Genomic DNA, 19,639 nt, shown 5'->3' with positions numbered 1-19,639 from the left:
CTTTAGCTAGCCTTGAAACTGTCTCTCTAGAGATGGAAGTTAGAAACTGTTAAAAATACATAGAGGTGTTCTTGTGCTTGGATTGTGCATGCATGTCAGACCTCCATGAGTTAATGTAATCCCATCATTTTGTGTCAATGCAGAAACTTGTGTTCAATTGTGCAATTATTATTAATAAAGATGTATTTAGTAAATGATTCCTGGGGTGTCCGTACATTGGGGTTTGCTGTTGATTTGTTGTCAACAAAGCTAGACTGTAGCCCATTTAAAAGGTTTTGTCCCAAATGTATTCAAACAAAGGGATTTTCAGGTTCTTGGAAAGTCCTTATTACTTTTTATATTTCTCTGTGAGTTTGAGCAAGAAGCATTCAGATGTGGTTATTATATTGCTGGAATAAACTCATTTATTTTGGGAAATATAGAGAGATATCTTAGCGTAGGATACTGCCATAAAACTTGACCATTAAAACCATAAAACACATACACGTTGACCATTCTATCAGTTGCTCCTCTCTTCCTGCATAAAGTGCCTTTGTTTCCCTAGACAGTACTGTGAAATGTCTGTAGGAACTGGAAAGAAAGCTCTTCTTTCCAGTGTTTCCAGACTTTTGAGGTCCAGTAGTGATAGGTATTCCCAATGAGCGCTGTGTCCAGGAGGCAGCCTGTTAGCCATGACAGATGACAGCCTCCTCTCCTGGGAATCTGCCTCAGGTGTCCACCTGACAGATGGTCCTGTCTCCACCATGCAGCACTTTGGTTGCCCACCCGCAGGCAACACATGGCTCTGTCTCACACGTCTGTGTCTGATGCCAAGCTGCTTTTTCTGGTTTATGCTGGTGAAGATTAGCAGAGCTCATGTGTTGGAGATGTATGAAAATTGCGCAGGTATGGTTTCTGGCCTTGAGTCTTCCTAGCATTGCATCTGGTACTGCTACATCTGTAGTGTCACTACTCATTCCCTTGTGCTGCCTGATCCTGAGCTTTTCTAAATCTCTTTGCTGCTGGCCCACAAAAGCATTGGCTATGTTCCCCACAAAGGTCTGCCACTAAATACACAATTAGGGAGACAGTCCTCCAGTTGGCTCTTCCCTCTGGTCTACCTACTCTGCCTGTGGATGACAATATTGCAAATGACAAGTCTTAACAAAAAACCATATCCTTCTGCCTTAATACTGTCTCAGCTGTGGGGTTGTAGCTGTCATGCTTAAGATACCAATGCAATGCACCTTCAGCCACAATATTTTCATGGTTTCGATGGTCAAAGAGTGTAACAGTGAATGCTGGCAGTCAGATGTCTTTTCTGTACAAATGAAGTTTTTAGGTTCAGAATTCAACTCTCCTCTTAAAATTTCCTTTCTTTTCCCTCACCTTCTTTCTGATTAAAGAGCCAATAGTAGCATCTATAAACACATTGACAGGAAGAAATCTAAAAAAAAAAAAAAATCCCAAACCACAAATTCTTCAAGGTGTATCTCAGGAGTGACATTTAATTGACAGGCTGACAAAATAAACCATGCTTTTTCATACATCTGTCTGTCAGTTGCTACATAATTGAACAACATTCAGGGAGATTACAGAAAATAATAGTTTTTTTCTACTCGTTCTTCTACAATCATGACTGGGTGAATTAAGACAGTTATATTCTTATCATTCTGCCTTTAACATATACACTAATTCATTCTTATTCTCTTTATTATGAAACATCACAAAAGAGTAAATGGCCAGCCAGTGACTTCAGAAACAGGGAGTTTTACTTTCCAAGGATTGGTGATGTTCAGGGCAGAGACTGATGCATGTCAGACACTGAAAGCACTGCATTGACACTCTACAGTTAAATTTAGAGGTTCTTGTAAGAGACAAGGGCTTTGTATTCTTGGAGCCATTTGGTTTAGTCGAAGTGGTGCCTTTTAAAGAAGAACCTTTCACCACAAAACTTACAGGAATATAAACAAATGAGGGACTTAAGGGTAAACCACCCACATTTTATAGAAACCACATCAGGAACACATCTACTAAGTGTTTCAGGAGGAAGCAGACTAGGATTGAGACTTAGTTACAAAACAGCAACCTCAGCCCCAAAGGACATGACCCTAAATTTCAGGTTTGCACACACAGCACAGACCCATGAGGAGTCAGGAAGCAGAACACTGCTGCACAGCTGTTTGAACCAGGGTGCTCAGCTTTGCAGAGGATTCATGGTATCCATCCTTCTCCTGCTGGGATATGCATAATTTAGGTTGGTCTTGGGCTTTACAAACACAAAACCTCAGATCAATCCAGTGCTGTCAAACCAATTCTGTCCATGGCAAGTATCTAGTCAGGAACAAACCCTTCTCTGTTGGATTTATGTCAGAGCCTGAGCAAGCAAGAGTTTTCAGAACAGAACCTGTGGACTAGGACCACTGTTAACTTGGTGAGATAGGTGGCTTAGAAATCCTACTGAAGCTCATCAAGGTCTTGGTACTTACTATCAGGAGGTAAAGGAGACTTTGGGCCCCTTTTGGTCCCCTTACATGGAAAAGTAAGTGGCAGATCAAACTAATTTTAAAAGATTTTAGAGGCATGAAGCTTTCAAATGTGTATGCCTCACATGGTAACCACATTCTAACTTTAAGTCCATTTGTCTTCAAATATGATTAAATGCTTAAGATCTGATTTCAAACATAAATGTAAACGCATACTTTATTGTTCTGGGAGCTTCTGTGGCTGGGTGCTGATGAGGTGGTGAGCAGAGGCATGATGTTAGAGGAGAGCAATAGAAGGTAAATTTCTATGAACCGAAAACGAAACAAGAGCAAAAGTGGATAAAAAGAACGGATTGAGTTATGTTTCTGCTATTAGTGGCTGGATAAAGAGCCCTACAGTCCCAAACACACACAGGATTATAAATACCCAGAGAAATACTCTGTCTATCACCATAGCTACATATTTCCAATCATCTTCCACCTGCAAGAGAATAAAAAAAGAGAAGGATAAATACATGTAATGTTACATACAATTTTGAGTTGACATTACGCAGTAGAAATGGCCATTGTGCTTTTGAATGTAAGGAAGAGCACACATGCAAGTCAGAAATGTGCTTGTCATGCTTATAGCTGCTCAGTTTTCACTTCTCTTCAGAGGGAGCTGATTTTCTAATGGTATTTTACCCCTTTTCGCTGAGAACATACAACACTGTCTGCTAGTCTGCTGAATTGTTCTAAATATTTGAGTCTGAGGGCAGCTAATCCATGGCTGTGGTGCTGATAGTAACAAACAGGACCTGATCATGTGGTGGGTGCAGAGTGGGATGGTTTAACAGCAGGCACAGCACCACAGCTGCACATCACTAAACCCTGTTGAAGGATTTATCCTGACAGCCTACACAAGATGCAGTTTGCTGTTCTGGTCTGATTTGAAACACTGTCTTACCAATCAAGCCCCACTGATTTCAGGAAACTGGACACATGGACACATGGACAATGGCAAAGCAAGGGTTCCAGCAAACTGCAGTGTTGTGTGCTAAGCAGGACAGAACGGATTTTGCATGGCTGAGAGACAGATCTTAGAACCACATTCAATGAAGTTGCTGTCCTTTAAACTGTACCTTGGAACTTGTACTGCACAAGAAACACTGCATCAGAAGAACATTCACACATATAAACTACTGACTAGTTAAGAGCTCTCTGCTGAGGGATCTTCCCACTTGTTTTTTCAATTTTATTATATTTGCCTCCAAGAAAATACTGGCTTTAGGATTTTGATCATGTTGAGGGTGAGGCATACAGCAGCAGGTATTGGAGAGTATAAGTAAAATTTAAGTAGGGTAGGTTTGAAGTTGTAGACTCTGATAATGGCAATTCAGCCAGAGAAACAGATAAATAAGGTAAGACTTTTCAAGTTTGTATTTAGTTTAATCCTATCCAACCTCACAGGGCTACTGAGAGGACAGCTATGATAGCCATTAGTGTTGGGTTGAGTGATAGGGATGTTATATGAAAAAGAAGTTGGCCATGATAGTAACATAAACATGAATAGAAACAGGCTGGTAGTCAGGCAAGAACCTTGGAGGATTTCTGAAAATCAGACATGGAAGCTGCACTTTGCATAAAAGAGCACTCAGGAGAACTCCAACAGCTATAAATGTTTCTGCAATTTTTAAAGGGCTTTGATTTATTTAGGACTAGTACATAACACCACCCATTTGTATATCTGGCAGAAGCAGAAGCAGCCTCCCAGTGCTTGCCTGAGAACAAATCTTGGTTTTTCCCTGAAAAGGAGATTTTTTGTAAATGAAAAATTATGCTTCCCATCTCTAATATGTTCTAAAAGGTAAGATACAAAGCTGCTCATGAACACACTGGACTAAGAAAAAAAATTCATGAGGCAGGAGAGATTTGCAAAGTGGAAATCAGGAAAATTAGCAAAAGAAGATTTCCCCTGAGCTGTATAATCAAGACAGTAAGTTATTTGGATGACTGCATGGAAAACTTCTTTTTGGGAGACCATCAAAGAAAGTAGCTGATCAGTACATAGATATGTTTTGTGCAGCTGGCGTGATAATGAAAGCAGGGCTGAAATTTGTGAGTTAAGCAAAGCACTAAGGCCATAGGTACTAAGCTCAATCCCCAACCTCCTCTATGGTAAAAGATTCCTGTCTTTTGTTTCAGGCTGGCATGTGCTACATTCTCACTCCATGAATTCAGTCACTGGCTTAACTCTACTCCTTTATTCAGAAATGTATAGATTTTGCTTTCAGATGAAACTTCTTCTGCAGGGCATAAAGAAAGGGGGGAATAAAGGTGATCTTTAAGTTTTACTGAAGTTGTATGAATTTCAACAAAATATTCTGATAGAAATAATGCATATCAACATTTCCCTTATAAAGTTGTTGTGATTTTCCATATAAATACAGCAGTACTTAGTTTTAAGATGGATTTTACCATCATAGAGCATCTAAAAAATTTCAAAACCAAAAGCAGAAATTTCATGACAGATCAAAGATATATATTGCATTCATTTCTAAATACTTTTATAAATATCTTGAAATGTCAGAGAAGTTCTGCTCCTTATGAGTTCCTGGTGTCAGAAAATCCTTTTCAGCTTCTTTAAGTTTGTGTTTACACAGGAGGATATGGCCCCAGAATCCCTTAAATTCCAATGTGCACCATTTTCTGTGATAGTAATCCCAAATAAGAAAAAAATTTGTGACCTCACACAACCAACCCATTAGATGGTCTTCTTCCCCAGCAACTCATCCTACTGCTTCTGTACCTTTAGGATTTCCTTTTTAGACCATGACCAGCCTTTGTGGACTCCTTTGACGTTCAGGACTCGCTCCAAAGGGACTCTACAAATCAATTTCCTAACAGGCCAAAGTCTAGCTGCTGGAGATCCAATTCTGCTGGCACCTCTCACAACTAAACCCCAAACTGAAAACTCTATCATTCTGTGGGTGCCCATGGCCTCCAACTGTCACATCTCCCACTAGTCCTTCTCTGTTCACAAACAATGAGTCCAGTGGGGCACCTTCCCTGGTTGGCTTGCTTCCTGTGTCAGGAAATTATCTTCCACACACTTCAGGAACCTCCTAGATTGATTCTTCTCTGCTGTTACCCTTCCAGCAGCTTCCTGGCAAGTGGAAGTCCCTCAGGAAAACAAGGGCTGGTGATCATGATACTTCTTCTAACCTCCTCTAGAATACATCATCTGCCTGTTCATCCTGCCTAGGAGGTCTGTAACAGACTCCTACCAGGACAAGTGCCCTGCTGACCTAGCCCCTGATCTTTACACACAGGCACTCCACCTTGTCATCACCATTGATTTTAATACAAACAAACCAGCCCTAAAGGGATGGTTACCTCCCTTACCTCTTTGGTTTCATTTTGAGATCTCATGTTCTCTGCGATGAACTGGACATTGCTGATGACGTCCTTCACCTCTGGAGAGTACTCCATGTGCTCTGCCATCCATCTCAGAGACTGATGGCTCAGCTGTCTTTTGGTGGTACGGAGTTCAGTTGCCTGATCACAGTGACTGCACCGCTGCTCCTTGTGCAATTTGGTGTCTTTGTGTTTGCTGTGCTTTGACTTGCCCAACTTACTGTCTGATACTTTCTTGGTTTTGCTGGAGGTGTTTTTTTTCTGCTGTTCTAGTGGCCTCTGCATCAACAGGACTTTGGGGAGCAGGTGGAGAAAGACGGTTTTTACCCATTTGGGCATTGTGTGTGTCATTGGAGTCCTGTAATGTATATTGAGGACAAACACTGTGATGACAATTGACAGAGTCACAAATATCATTGTGAAGAGTAAATATTCACCAACTAAGGGAATTACTAAAGAGGTGGATGGGATTGTTTCTGTGATCACCAGTAAAAATACAGTCAAAGAAAGAAGCACTGAGATGCAAAGATTAACTTTCTCACCACAGTCAGATGGCAGGTAAAAAACTAACACAGTCAGGAATGAGATGAAAAGACAGGGAATGATCAGATTTATGGTGTAGAACATTGGCAGCCTTCGAATATAAAAAGAATATGTTATGTCTGTGTAGATCTCTTCGCAGCAGTTATATTTGATATCATGTTTGTAGCCAGAAGCATCAACTATTTCCCATTCACTATTTTCCCAAAAGTCATTCATATCTACTTTGGATCCAATGATCAGAAGATCAATTTTGGCCTTGTCATAGGTCCATGAGCCAAATTTGAGTGAACAGTTCTGATGATCAAATGGGAAAAAAGTAATATCCATAGGACAGGAGCTTTTAAAAATAGCTGGTGGGGTCCAGGTGATCATTCCGTCATAGCGAAGGAGGGCTTTGGTCTTGCCTTCAACTTGAAAATCTCCCACAGCACTGGAAAGACAAATGAGGCAAAACCAAAACAATTACCATGAAAATAAAATGTAATGGGTGTTTTTATAGGAGATGCAAGGAGATATTTTTGAGAGAAAGATTCAAATGAATCAATAAAATGGGTAAAATGAATCATCATACTTATTATACAAGACAATATCTGGTTTCCAAATTTTATCTGCTGGTACCCGAACAAATTCAATGCCATCATATTGTCTGGGATCCCATCGCAGTTTGTAGTCATTCCAAATCTGAAAGAAGAATGGACAATGGACAAGGATTATAAAACTTCAAATTATCAACAAGTATCTGTTTCTCAGATCTTCCTGTAAAATGACAGACTGTAATGAAGTGTAGCATGTGAAGAAGGGGACAATGGTCCAAAAGATCATTCCAAGGAAGGCCATGACCTGGAGAAACACTAGACATGTGTGAACACTGCTCTCTTGATTGCTACTCTCTTCCCTGTGACAGGATGGGGTGCCAATTGCTATGAACTGCTGCCATGCTGAGATCTCTCCTCTGTTGTGTGACATCAGTAGAGAGCCTTGTCTTTGAAAGGTTACCTCCCCACTGCCAAGAGAAAATAGGGACCTTGCTGCAGCACCCCACAGGTGACAGGAGGACAGCACCAGAGGAGACCAGCACCCCCATGTTTGGTCGACCTGCTCACGAACAGGCAGCTGCTGCCAGAAGACAGTATTGGTTCCACAGGAGTGCTGACATACCAGCTCAGGGCAGTGAGGGATGCACAGCAGCTCTCCTGCATTGCTGCCTATTGCCCTATCATGGAGCCATGCTCCACAGTCTCTCACCTATTGTAAGTATGCTCTCTTTTACAGAAAACTCTGCGTGGACCACAACCAGTGCCTGAAAACAATGGTGCAAGTTAGCTATATTTCCCTAAACCCCAGTTTAGGTTCCCTAAGAATCCTTATCTTAGTTGCAGTGTGATGTCATAGCCTGTCTCCCTTATCCCCGTTCCTTCCCCAGGTGTGCCAATCACCCCTCCCTTCCCCTCCCCTGCCCCCTGCTGAGTGCTGTTCGTCAGTCTTGCATTCCAGAAAGCGCTTCGTGTGATTGGCAAAGTTCAAAAGATGCCTCTCAGCCCTGGGGACATTGGGCCATCCAGGTGTCACTTGTCTCCTGAGCCTTCCCCCCTCACCTGGTTGGTGGCATACCTACCCCTTCCCTCCCCTCTGCCTGGAGTTAAAAGACACGCTGACCACGTGGTTCGTGGTTCTGTTGGAGCTGCTGCAACATGCAGAGGTCTGTGTGCCTGGAGTAAAGCTCTGGATCAAACCCTCCAGCAGAACTTGATTCCTTTCCTTCACCTCACCTAAAGCCTTTCCGCCAGAGGTAAACCTGAGTTGCTGCTTGCCTGGACTTGTCCCAGGTGCCGAGCTGCAACATCCAGCCCACCAAAGGTGTCTGTGAGGTGAAACCACCACAGCTGCCAACCTTGGTCAAGCAGCAAGGCCCAGATGAGCCCTGGTATGCTCCATCCGGCTATATTGGTATTTAATTCCAATACTTATCTATGTAAAAATACTCAAAGCTATCAGGAACAATGGAGGCGTGCTCCTTTTTCTAATAAATATTTTGATGGGGATGACCTAGAGTGGCATATTTAATCACTCTTTAAGGAGTACATCCAGCTCGATTTTCCAGAAGAAAACCAATAATCATGAAGGTGGAGAAGAATATATCCAACAGGAAAGAAAGAAGATATAACTTCTAGGTAAAAAGAATGAAGAAATTATTTTTTCATTGTGGAGCTTCTCATTAATTTTTTAAATCCTTGTTACAAAACAAAAACTTATCGTATAGACATGAATTACAAGTAACACACATTTAATCATTTCGATGCAAAATGCAAGAGAAATGCAACACAGTCGCTTACGTGTCTCAGCCACAAATTTGTTTCCATAATCTGATTGACTTCATCCTATAAAGAAACATAGGCATAAACAGTTTTAGTATCCTGAGATGGCCAAAACGTTTGCCCATAAAACTGGAAAATAGAATTTCACATTAACTGATAGCAGATTTTTTCTAGCATCTTTCAAGAGGTTTACACATTGTACATTGTTGTGTGCAACCCTACTGAAAAATGAATAAAACTTTACTGAAAAATCGTGCTCCATAAATATCAGGTATACAGAAAGCTGCACTCTTTTGCCAGACATTTGAGTATCTGGAGAGCACACAACCTAGAATTGCTCTGACCTGTACCAAAAGAATGAGATTCTTCTTGTGGCTGTGTGTTTTGTTGGATTCAGTGTCTAAAATACTCTGATTACACAGTACAGAATTGGTTGAGATTCAAGGAAAATGACCTTTGTATCACAGTGTTTTGAATTTCTATGCAAACCTCTAGAGCAGATACACTTGACCAGCACTAAATTAGGTAGCTGCCGTACAGAGACCTTCTTTTTACAGTCACTTATTGCAATTGCCAATCAGTCACAAATCAGAAAGGTGATGTTTCTTCCACATTGACTCTGTCCTGCCCAGTATGTTTGCCCCACACCCATTTGCATTCCAAAACATGCAACATACATCCCCACCTTCATGCTTTAAAACACCACTCTTCCACTTTCCACACTTTTCCCTTACATCCTTTTGAAACACATAGATTGAAAAAAATGAGAAGATTTTTCCCCTCAGGACTACTGGGAAATGACAGTAGTCCCAAAGGAGAATTGGTCACATGCTACACACAACGTGGACACACTAGGTGTCTCTGGAGTGGGCTAGCCCTGTGAAGAGGGCTGGCCTGGGCTTGAACATTCAGTGCTTCTGCCCTGGGCTCTGGAGGCTGCTACCTGAAGCAGAGGGGTTTGATTCTATAGAAGTAAGGAAATAAATCTGTGTCATTCAAACCACTTCTTCAAGCAACTGGAACAATTCATCTGATTGAAAAGAACAGCAGAGGTTTCAGCAGGTGCAGGTAGAAACACATGAAATGAAAGCTAGGAGAGTTGTGGGTGTGTGCAGCCATCACAATTACATCTCCTGCTTCAGCAATTTGCATGTGTTTACAACCATCCCCAAAGCTCAGCAGTACTGTGTAGTGAGTCTTACCACATTTGTAAGCTGGGTGATGGCCAGTTCAAAATACACAGTGACAGGATCAGACACATTTTCCACTGGCCTAATGAACTGGTTGTACTGGGAGAAGAGTTTGTGAAATAACCGTTCCTCTGATTCGCAGGCTGTGGTATCTGTATTGTTAAAGACAAAGAACAGCTGAGCCAGAAAGAAGAAAAAGGGGAAAAAGGTGCTGGATAACATACTAGTCTGTGCTATGTTTCTGGACCTTGTGCTTGTGACCATATTTAAAGCTACCAGAGCACAGAGAGGAGAGGCTGCCAGTACGGTGTCAGTTGAAAGCATCCTCCTGCAGAATGCTGGCTACTCCTTGTTTCCTCAAATAGTAAGGTAATGGCTTCGGTGGTTTTGTCTCCTAAGCTGGATTTGGCCTATGAGCCTCCATTTGGCCCACCTTGGTATGACACCAAAGGAAGGTGGTGTGAAATATAAGAAGTAGAAATGTGACATTTAATTTTTGTGAATCTTCCCATGAAAAGCATACCTACTTAGAAATTAAAAGCTTGACGCTGCAACTACTGTATCAAAATCTCTATCAGGTGATTAGATGACTACAATTATGCATCCTAATCTTAAACATTATGACTGAATTTTATCCTCACAATTGATATTTTCACTCTTTAGATAGCAAAATTTTTCTTTGCAGAAAGTTCATTTATTAAGTTCTAAGAACAAGAAAAAAGTGGAAATATTAACATTTCTTATATAGTAGCATGCATCTATGTAATACAGAACTGTTCTTTGGGAACAAGCAGATCACAGCTGTAACCCCTCATTAATGAAGAACGTACCAGATGGCTCAGAGGAAGCAAGGTATGTGACAGGAACTGAGCTGACTCACCGCAGAGTTAAGAAGAATGCTCCTAACCTGTTACACATAGTCTAAACCTGAAACAGTTATTTTCACAGTGTAAAAGGCTATACACTTTGATTTCTAAAGGAAAATATTGAATTTTATTTGCTCTGGCAACAACAGCTCAGAAGAACAATTTTCTTGAGAAACTTTGCTATTACAATACATTACTGTAATTCAGCACCCTAAATAGAAACATTTTATAAACACAAGATTTAGAATTTCTGTCTCATGCTGTGCACAGCTGTGTTATCAAAGCTATATGATTATCCCAAAGATATTACTGATACAACTGAGGAAAAATTTGTTTTTGGACTCATTGTCATAAGTTTTTTGCATTAGTCCCAGATTGCAATAGAACACATCAGACAAGTAACCATGATAAGCCTTTATGATTGCAAATATTAAACATAGAAGGGGTTTGTACCAGGCAGCATGGTCTCTCGCACATAAATTTGCAATTTACATATCCTTCAAGGGCCTGTGGATGTGCAGATGTCCTGCAGGGAGACATCTGGTCTCAGTATGCTGCACTTTCATGATTAGACTGTCCTTCCCCTGTTCTTGAAAAAGAGATTTCACCTCTAAGGTGATACAAAGCATCCTGAAATTGCAGGGGATTATCATACCACAAGATTAAATGCTGCCTACTAGTCACTTACATGTACAGAAAATTTTATTTAATCCTTTCTGCGTCATTCAGAGAAGACTCATGAATATGTCATGAAGTTTAGATTCTTTTATATCATGTATTGTTTCATTCAAAAGAGAACTAAAATTTTTCTTTTCAGATTTCATCATCACCACCCTTAGCGCTGTGATTAGAAGTACACTACTGTGGGAACATAAAGTAAATGCATCTAAAATCATGTTTCATTTGAAATTTTCCCACTGGCTTCTTAATAGATACATGCTTTAAAATAAAGTAATGAAACCAGACAGGTATTTAGGTTTTATCCTATGGTGCTGCTTTAAAACAGTTTCTTATGCCTTGCTAAGACAAGCAGTATATTTGATACACATCTTGGTCATCTGCAGAAGTGAGAGTTTCAAAATAAATGTGTCCTAAATGCAAACATCGTGCTAAACTCCATGAGAGTTGTGAACAGAAATGACTGCAGCACATTTAAAACACAGATCACAAACAATAGTGAACAATAGTTAAAATTCTTACTTTTGAAAGTGTAAGTACTGATCATGCACATCCATAGCCTGCATTATTAAAGCACTTGCAAATTGAAACATCAAATGAAACTACTAGGAACCCTAATCCATTTCCATTGTTTTCTAGAAATAGTTCTTCCATTAGCTATCAAACACAAATGAAGAGTTTTACATTGGAAAACTAGCATTGCTTTAGCTCTTTTCAGATACTGTTGAAGTGTTACAGATTTCAGGTTAGAAATAGCTGGTGGAAGCTTTACATTGAATTAATTCAAGAAAACAGAAGCAGAGACAGTAACTAGAAAATATTGTAGAAACTGGTATCAAAGAGAGCCTACCTTTAATCAAGGATGTGAACACGAATGCCCATACACAGAAAGCAGGGCAACACCAGCATAGCCATGTCTTAGGATGCATTGCTAGCAGCAGAACAGAGCTTCCTTTTGAGAAAACAGGTTTGGCAGAAGGAACAAGAGGCAAGAAGACATATAACCTTCCTGGTGGTAAGTAGGCAGTAGAAGGATGGATTTCTGTTTTGCATCTGCAGCAAACTCAGCAGCCTGCTGAGCAGAGCAAAGCCTTGCTGAGTTGCTTTCACTACCACTAGGCAAGGAGAGCTTATGCGGCTCAGAGCGAAGGGAGTCAGGCAGCATCCTATCAGGTGACTTCACATTTCCAGTCACCTGCACCCCTGCCTCGGGGAATGTGCAAGAGTGCAGGAGAGAGAGGGAAGGCAAGACACAGGACAGCCGTCATGGAGCAGGGGGAGCATTCACTCAGCCCGTCACCAAAGGGTTAAGAATTCTCATCATGCTGAAGCAGCTGCTTTATAGCTGTTGCCCGATGATCACCTGAGTGAGTCCATCACAATACGCAGAGGTGAAACAGCTTCACTTTCTTAGCTGAGGACTGATTCTTCAGGTGATAGAAATGGATGTTACACGGTTTTAACATGTCTACCAGAAGCCATACAAACCTTGAAATAGCGCACAGCATCAAGTGATAAAATTGCTTGACAGTATTCTCAGTGAATAAATCCAAGGCAAGTAGACTTATTATTGCCATCTGACAGGAGCAACTAAGCACGCTAAGTTCATTCCTGACAGTCCAGTCAGCTTACAACATCAATTCTTCTAACTTTTTTTTTTTCCTCATGTGTGCAGCCTCCCGTGCCAGTATGCTAGTGTGAAAACGGAGGAGCAGAATAAAGAAAAAAACCCATCAGGTGCTGTTACAGGCCAAGTTCTCTGCAACAGAGTGTTACTCTTAATCACAGAAATTAAAAAAAAAAAACTGATCTCACAATCCTTTAGAGGTTGATGCATGTTCTCTCCTCAGGCGTTCACTACACATGTCCTTGCAACAGGAATGCCTGAAAAGCATCTGTAGGAAAAGGATCTGAGAAACTGAGGATCCTGTTTCTCAGGAAGGGTGAAAGGCACCACAGGTGCCATCCAGCCTCCCAGAAAGCAGCTAGGACAGGGAATCTCCTTTATGTGTGCTCAATCCAGCATGATCAAGTCCGAGTGACTGGATGAATGATTTGATAAAAACAGAAAGGCTGCTGCATTTTCAGGCACTTACATTGTTGTATAAGTGTAGAGAGAATTAAAAAAAAAAAAGCCAGAAAATGAAAAAAAGATGCCCTTCATACTAAAAAATACAGAGGCCAAGCTGCAGTACAGAATAAGAAAGTAGTTTGTCATTTATACAAATTGTTGAAGTATAAATAGAAATGAAGAGGACTGTCTGGAAGAAAAAGACTTAGGAATAAATTGACTGAATAAAGAAGATCCCTGAAGTGGACCCATGTGGATCCCTGAAGTGGCTGCCCATGACAAGGTTTGAGGCATGAAAAAGAAAATCTTTAAAGATTACAGGCACCAGCCTTACTCCAGAGCTCATTAGAGAGAGGGAGCCTTCTGCCGAGAGACGAGAAAGCAAAAAAAACGAAACTATGAGTGTTTGGAAGTCTATGAGTAATTTTGCCCTCTCAAAAGCAACAGTGTGAGTGTAGATCACAAGGCATGGCTATCAGGCATCTCTAAACTGAAGTTAGATATAAATTCTTCTTGCAAATAATTTTAAGATGAAAAAGTGGGTTTCAGTGTGGTGATTTGTCTTTTAAGTTTCCATTTTGCAAACATTTTCTTAGGAAAAAAGTAAAAACCACAAAAAATTTCTACTTTATGCCATATTTTCCCAAGTTGCAATGTTGATTAGAATGGTGTTAATAGTCCAGGCTCATAAACTTGCAGTTTCCTCACCTTATGAAATTAAGTTCACAGATTCTTCTTGAACTGATGTGTCTGTGGCTAACAGAATTACACAGCCATGTGGCATCACAGGATGCCTGTGGCTGGCTGTAGTCATGGCATATGCAGCCCTGTTAAAGTCCAGTGCTTTTAGAAGGATGACATATGGTAACATAGATACAATTTGAAAACAAATTCACCCCAACTTAAAATGTTTTGACATTTTCAAACTTTTTGCTCTTTCCAAAAATGTAACAGGCCAGGGAATCAGGTGGGAGAAGTTAACAGATCAGCACATGCATGTCTGCAGACTGGTAAGTTTTCAGAGGTGAAGGTAATAAGTGTGCTTCCCCTCCAGAGTGAAGGAGAGCAGTGCAAGGCCAACTGGCAAAGATGATCCCTGCTGCCACACTTGAGGGAAAGAACTGCTTTGTTAGGGGGAGCAAGGCTGAATTTGGAGGCAATACCAGTCATTCAGGGAGCAGATGCCAGGGGGGATTGTGCTGCTGACACCCTGCTGGAGTGGATGCTGCCTTTGGGAAAGGCTGAAGAGGAAGGCAAAGTTCAAACCGAGCCATGAGAAGAGGCTGATGAGGCATCCAGATGGAGAATGCAGAGAGACCAGCTGATGCACTGCCTCAGTAGAAAGATGTCAGCTGGAAGCAGAGCAAAAAGTTGTGAATCATTGCTGCTTGGGAGGTACCTAATTTAATCTAATATGAACAGGCCAAAAGAAGTGTCAAAATGCAAAGCTCAAACAGAAAGCATATATTGACAAGCTTTCATTTTTCTTTTGCCCTCTGGGTAGGAAGAAGAGCTGATTTAGTCCTTCCATATGTACTTTTACCCCCAAGCATATATTCACTCAGAAAAAAATATCTCTGCTTTCTTCAGTTATGATGGCTCAGGAAAAAGAGCTTGCAGAGATGCACAAAATCTGCACAGAAAGATTTCTAGGACCTAGATGCACTACTTAACTGGAACTTGATATTGTAAAAGCTGCATGGTATTGACAGTGAAAAAAACAAACAATGAGAAGACCTATTTGCAGGGTTGCCTATGCACCCAGGCATGCTCCCTGGTGCTATTTGCAGTCCTAATGACAGATCCATTTGGAGCCAGGCTCAGATTTGAATGGCTGATTTCCTCCTCTAGAGCCAAGCAGTCCTTTGTTGGAGAGCTGTATCTGAGTTGTTTGTAAGGATTTGACAATGCAATGGATTAACCTGCAATGGGACAGTTACAAACAGTTCTGTGACAAAAGTGTTTTCCATCATGAGATAGTCATGTCCTGATCATCTGCAGAGAAGCCCTTGCATCCAGCCGAGAAGTTCACAGTCTGTTAACTCTTTGCTAAGTACCACCAGCCAAGTTTGTACTAGGGTACAAACAGTACAGCCTAGTTTGTACTAGGGGCACTTTTCACCCTTTGCTGCTCTGGAAGCACTATGGGGATCTGAGCCACTTCTCACTGGCTTCTTGCTCAGGTCTACCTATACATTTGCTTGTGATACCTCCCCTGAAAGAGCTGAGTGGGATCTCAGCACCATTTAATGTTATGTCTAGTCTGCAACTTACCGCTTTCACAAGCAGACAGCTTTTGGGGACTCAACCAACTCCTCTAGGGTTTGGTCCTCTTTGCATATTCACATACAGTGCTTCCTTGGGCATGGGACACCTACTGCTAGCAAAAAGGGATGCCAGCAGAAGGAAACTCTTATGGAAAAATGAAAGAATCAGTCAAGTCCTGCCATCTGACAGACAGTTCTGTAATCAGCCTTGGATATCTTATGCATTAGCTAAATTAAGGTAAATGGGAAACTCACTAAAGCTCACAGAGGGGAGATTTCTGAGAAAGGGAGGTACTTAAATTGAGCAGGCAATTGAAGGACTATCTCTAAAGGCTGGAACATGAAGCTTCTTAGGTTCTGAGTGATGAAGGAATTGTTTAGCCTGAAAAGTTTATATGGACTAGTGTTTTTTCCATGTCTGTACTGCATAGGCAATTCATCAGCATGTGAACACTGATATTTTACCTTAAAATGCTCTTTACCTTAAAATGTTGTGGCATTTGGATACCATGAAGAGGTATTTCCAGATCTTTTAAGACAGTTGACTATAGAAATAAAGCAGACTTTTCAACCATTCAAGGCTTTGCAGACATTAGGCAGGGAGGCAGAGGCCACCTGTGACAATACTCTGAGGAAAGTATTTGATCTCAGCAAGCACTGGGGTCAAAGTAGGACTCCCCATGAGACATTTTTCACAAGTACTTTGGCAAAAAGGATCACAAAGATTTACACCTGCTGGAGGGAAAACCAGAATTCTATTCTTTTGTGTTGTCAGACTTATCCTTCACTAATAAGCGTGCATCTATTACTAAGCCAGAGAAAATCATTGCTCTATCTATTCTCCCATCTGACATCACTCAGACACTTTCTCAGCTGTTTTTCTTGGTTACTCCTGCTCTATTTCTGAAATGCATTCTCCCAGCCCTATCCCTTCTACCCCACTTCAATAGACAATTGATTGTCTGGTGGGCTCTTGGTCTGTGTTCCACCTCTCACCTCTCTCACACAGTATAGTTTCCTACAGCTTCATAGAAGCAATACTGACAGCAGTTGTACCTGCCTTATATGTGACAACTCTAGTCTCATAGAGCTAAAAGATTAATAGTAATCTGTGTAAGCCCTGCGTGCTGTTGGGATCCACTGTTTTGTTTTAACTTCTGGTATTACTACAATAAACAGAATAATAAAGCATTTATCAGGAGAATATTAGGAATCCAACTTTCAGTGTCTTGTTGAAAGTCATTCGACTGTCAGAGAAGCCCTTTCAGGACACTAACCTCTGCTAAAGTGTTAGTCCATTTTGCCAAGGGTTACACCCTGAGCAATATATTCACACCCCCTGCAGCAAGGCCAGGATCTCACCCATGTGTAAGTCCTGCCCTTTGGCTTCTCTCATGCTCTAGAACCTCACATGACAACAGTGTTTTCTCTCTGATCCACCAGACACTGACCTGTGGCTTCCAGTGTGCATCCTTGTGTGCAGGAGATGTGAAGCATGAGTGAAGATGGAGCTTCAATGACTACTGTATGCAGAATAATGTGCTTATGCTTCAGGCATGATCTTTTATACTAAAGCCTTTTTTGTTTTTGTTAGTCAAATTTTAAATAATGTGTGGGAAGAGGCCTTGAAGCTTGCGTTGATTAGGGCATTTCCACAAACTTAGCACAGGATTTCTTCAGTTCAGTAGCTTGCTTGTGACAAAGTGTGGAGAGCCTGGTTCAAGCATGGCTTAAAGAAAGAGGCCATGAAGGTATACAGCTGATGGGAAAGTAAAAGGCAGCTGTAAAGCAGCAGTTCCCAGGCTTGATTTTGTAAATAACTAGGTTCTCAGACACCTTTTCTATAAACAGCAGGATTCTCAGACAGTCTTCTCATAACAGTCCTTGGCTGCTCTCTGGGAACAGATATGAAGGTTTTGAGAACTTTTCATATCACAGTAAGAACGCTGGTCCTGTTTTCAATAAACAAACCACAGGTATTGTAAAACAAAAGGAGGGGTTAGAGTTTTCTCTGTAACCTATCGTGAGCTCGAATTTTGCAAAATGCATGAAGTAAATTAACACTATTATAAAGGGTGACTGATTTGATCAATAAATCGGAGTCGATGCTGATCAACAAGAAGATGGGTTGGCTCCCTTCGCTTTCAACAATAAAGTCCTTTCTTAATTTCTCTTTTGTATTGAAGAGATTGAACCACAGCACCTCTATGAGTCTGCCCCTGCTGCCCCAGCTATGAACTGGGCAGTCAGTAAGTCAGGCAGTCAATATGCACTGAGTAGCCAAGACATGAATCCATGCCTATTCTCATGATCCTGTCCACTAAGGAGATGCAGTAACCAGAGTACAGCACGAAGATCCAAGCTAAAGTGTCACTGATGGCAACATTCCCAAAGCACCTTCCACTGTACTAACAGCATCACTTTTTTTTACCTTCACTGACCTTCAGCTTGGACCTACTCTTCTTGTAACTTGATGGAGATTATATATATATATATAGGCTGATAAAATCTGATCCATTTCAAGGAACTAAACATCAAACCAATCACCTCTGTTCAGCTTTTTAAGAATTCTCTACTAAAGCAACAGTTTATGGGAGTAGGTTTTCAACGTGTAATATAACGTTTCTACACTTCCCTTATGTAAATACCTTTCTTTGCTGCAAGCATACTTTGACTCTTATAGGGAGGGTGCATTGGATATTTCTACACCCACTTTTGAGCTCCTCACCAGGGATGCTATTTCTCCTCAATCCCAAAATGGAAATCACATAATGTTTTGAAGCAACTCTAAAGAGCTATAACAGAGAGAGGCCAGCAGAAATCACTAGCTTTATGCACACAGTTGTGATAGTTATTAGAAATAACATGCAGACCACACAAGTTTGAATAGGATCTTATGGAAGCAACCAAATTCCATATTGACATATGGATTGCCTCCAGGGATGCTAGTATAGCCAACATTTTATTTCTGAGAAATTTAGCATTTCTTAAGTAGGAAAAAAACCAAATCAAGCAGAAGTGTAAATGGGAATGCTCAAAGGGATGCTATGATGTAACTTCCTGAAAATGTTGGATTCAGGGACTGCTTGGTAGGGGCCTCCTCATGTTTTTTCCCTGCAGTAGGGATAATGGATATAGAAGCAATATTGTTAGGGAAAATACAATAGCAATGAGTGCGATGAGTGGAAAGGGTAGGGGTCTTTAACAAAAGGGCCAAATTGAGCTAGTGAATGATGGGAATATGACTGCAATAAAGAGTCCCAGACTGAATGTCTGAAATCACCTAGCCTCAAAGGGATTAAGATGCAAATGCCCAATTTTAGCCCACACAAATTCATGAAATACTAGACCATTGGAAAAAGCAAGTAACTCAAGCACCATGTAAACAGAGCACATCTAAGAGTGCTCTTGTTCATCCAGCAATTCATGGTTGTGGCCATATGCTGGCTGAATAACTACTCTGAGGCTATGGTATAGTGGATTTCACCCACTGAGATTTGTGGGTGTGTTCCAAAGAAATAATAAAATTCATGGAGAACTTGGTGGTTGGGGAAAGAAAAAAAAAAAGCAGAGGTGGGGTGGAAATAGTCTTTAAATTAATCAGTGGAAAAAAATCCCCAACAATTGAAAAAGAAGAACAAAGTTGGCATTAGGGAAATGGGCTACTCAATGAGCTGGAGGAGTGATGGAATCTTATTTTTTGTGTATGCATCTTTTCCCTCCAAACTTCCAGTATCTCAATAGCCATGACCACTCCTCTTGCTCACTGTTAGATCCCTGAGGGGTACAAAGCATCATGTGTAGAAGCTGTGTAGGAGCTGCATGTATGTATGGTGATTAGTGAACTA

The 19,639-nt window shown here is 41.0% G+C and overlaps 1 protein-coding gene across 1 annotated transcript; it reads right to left on the bottom strand.

The window, feature by feature from the left end:
- Window positions 1-2,498: 2,498 nt before the first annotated feature.
- CHRNA6 (cholinergic receptor nicotinic alpha 6 subunit) lies at window positions 2,499-12,618 on the bottom strand. The gene is given in 7 exon segments (XM_058043784.1): window positions 2,499-2,946; window positions 5,850-6,834; window positions 6,976-7,085; window positions 8,738-8,782; window positions 9,922-10,061; window positions 12,304-12,517; window positions 12,520-12,618. Coding segments are annotated over 7 exon segments (1,716 nt in total). The 3' UTR covers window positions 2,499-2,823.
- Between the last annotated feature and the right edge of the window lie 7,021 nt (window positions 12,619-19,639).

The sequence above is a fragment of the Melospiza georgiana genome, chromosome Z (genome assembly GCF_028018845.1).
Source record: "Melospiza georgiana isolate bMelGeo1 chromosome Z, bMelGeo1.pri, whole genome shotgun sequence".
Lineage (NCBI taxonomy): Eukaryota > Metazoa > Chordata > Aves > Passeriformes > Passerellidae > Melospiza > Melospiza georgiana.
Note: the sequence above shows the minus strand (reverse complement) of the source record. Positions and strands in the feature narration are given on the sequence as shown.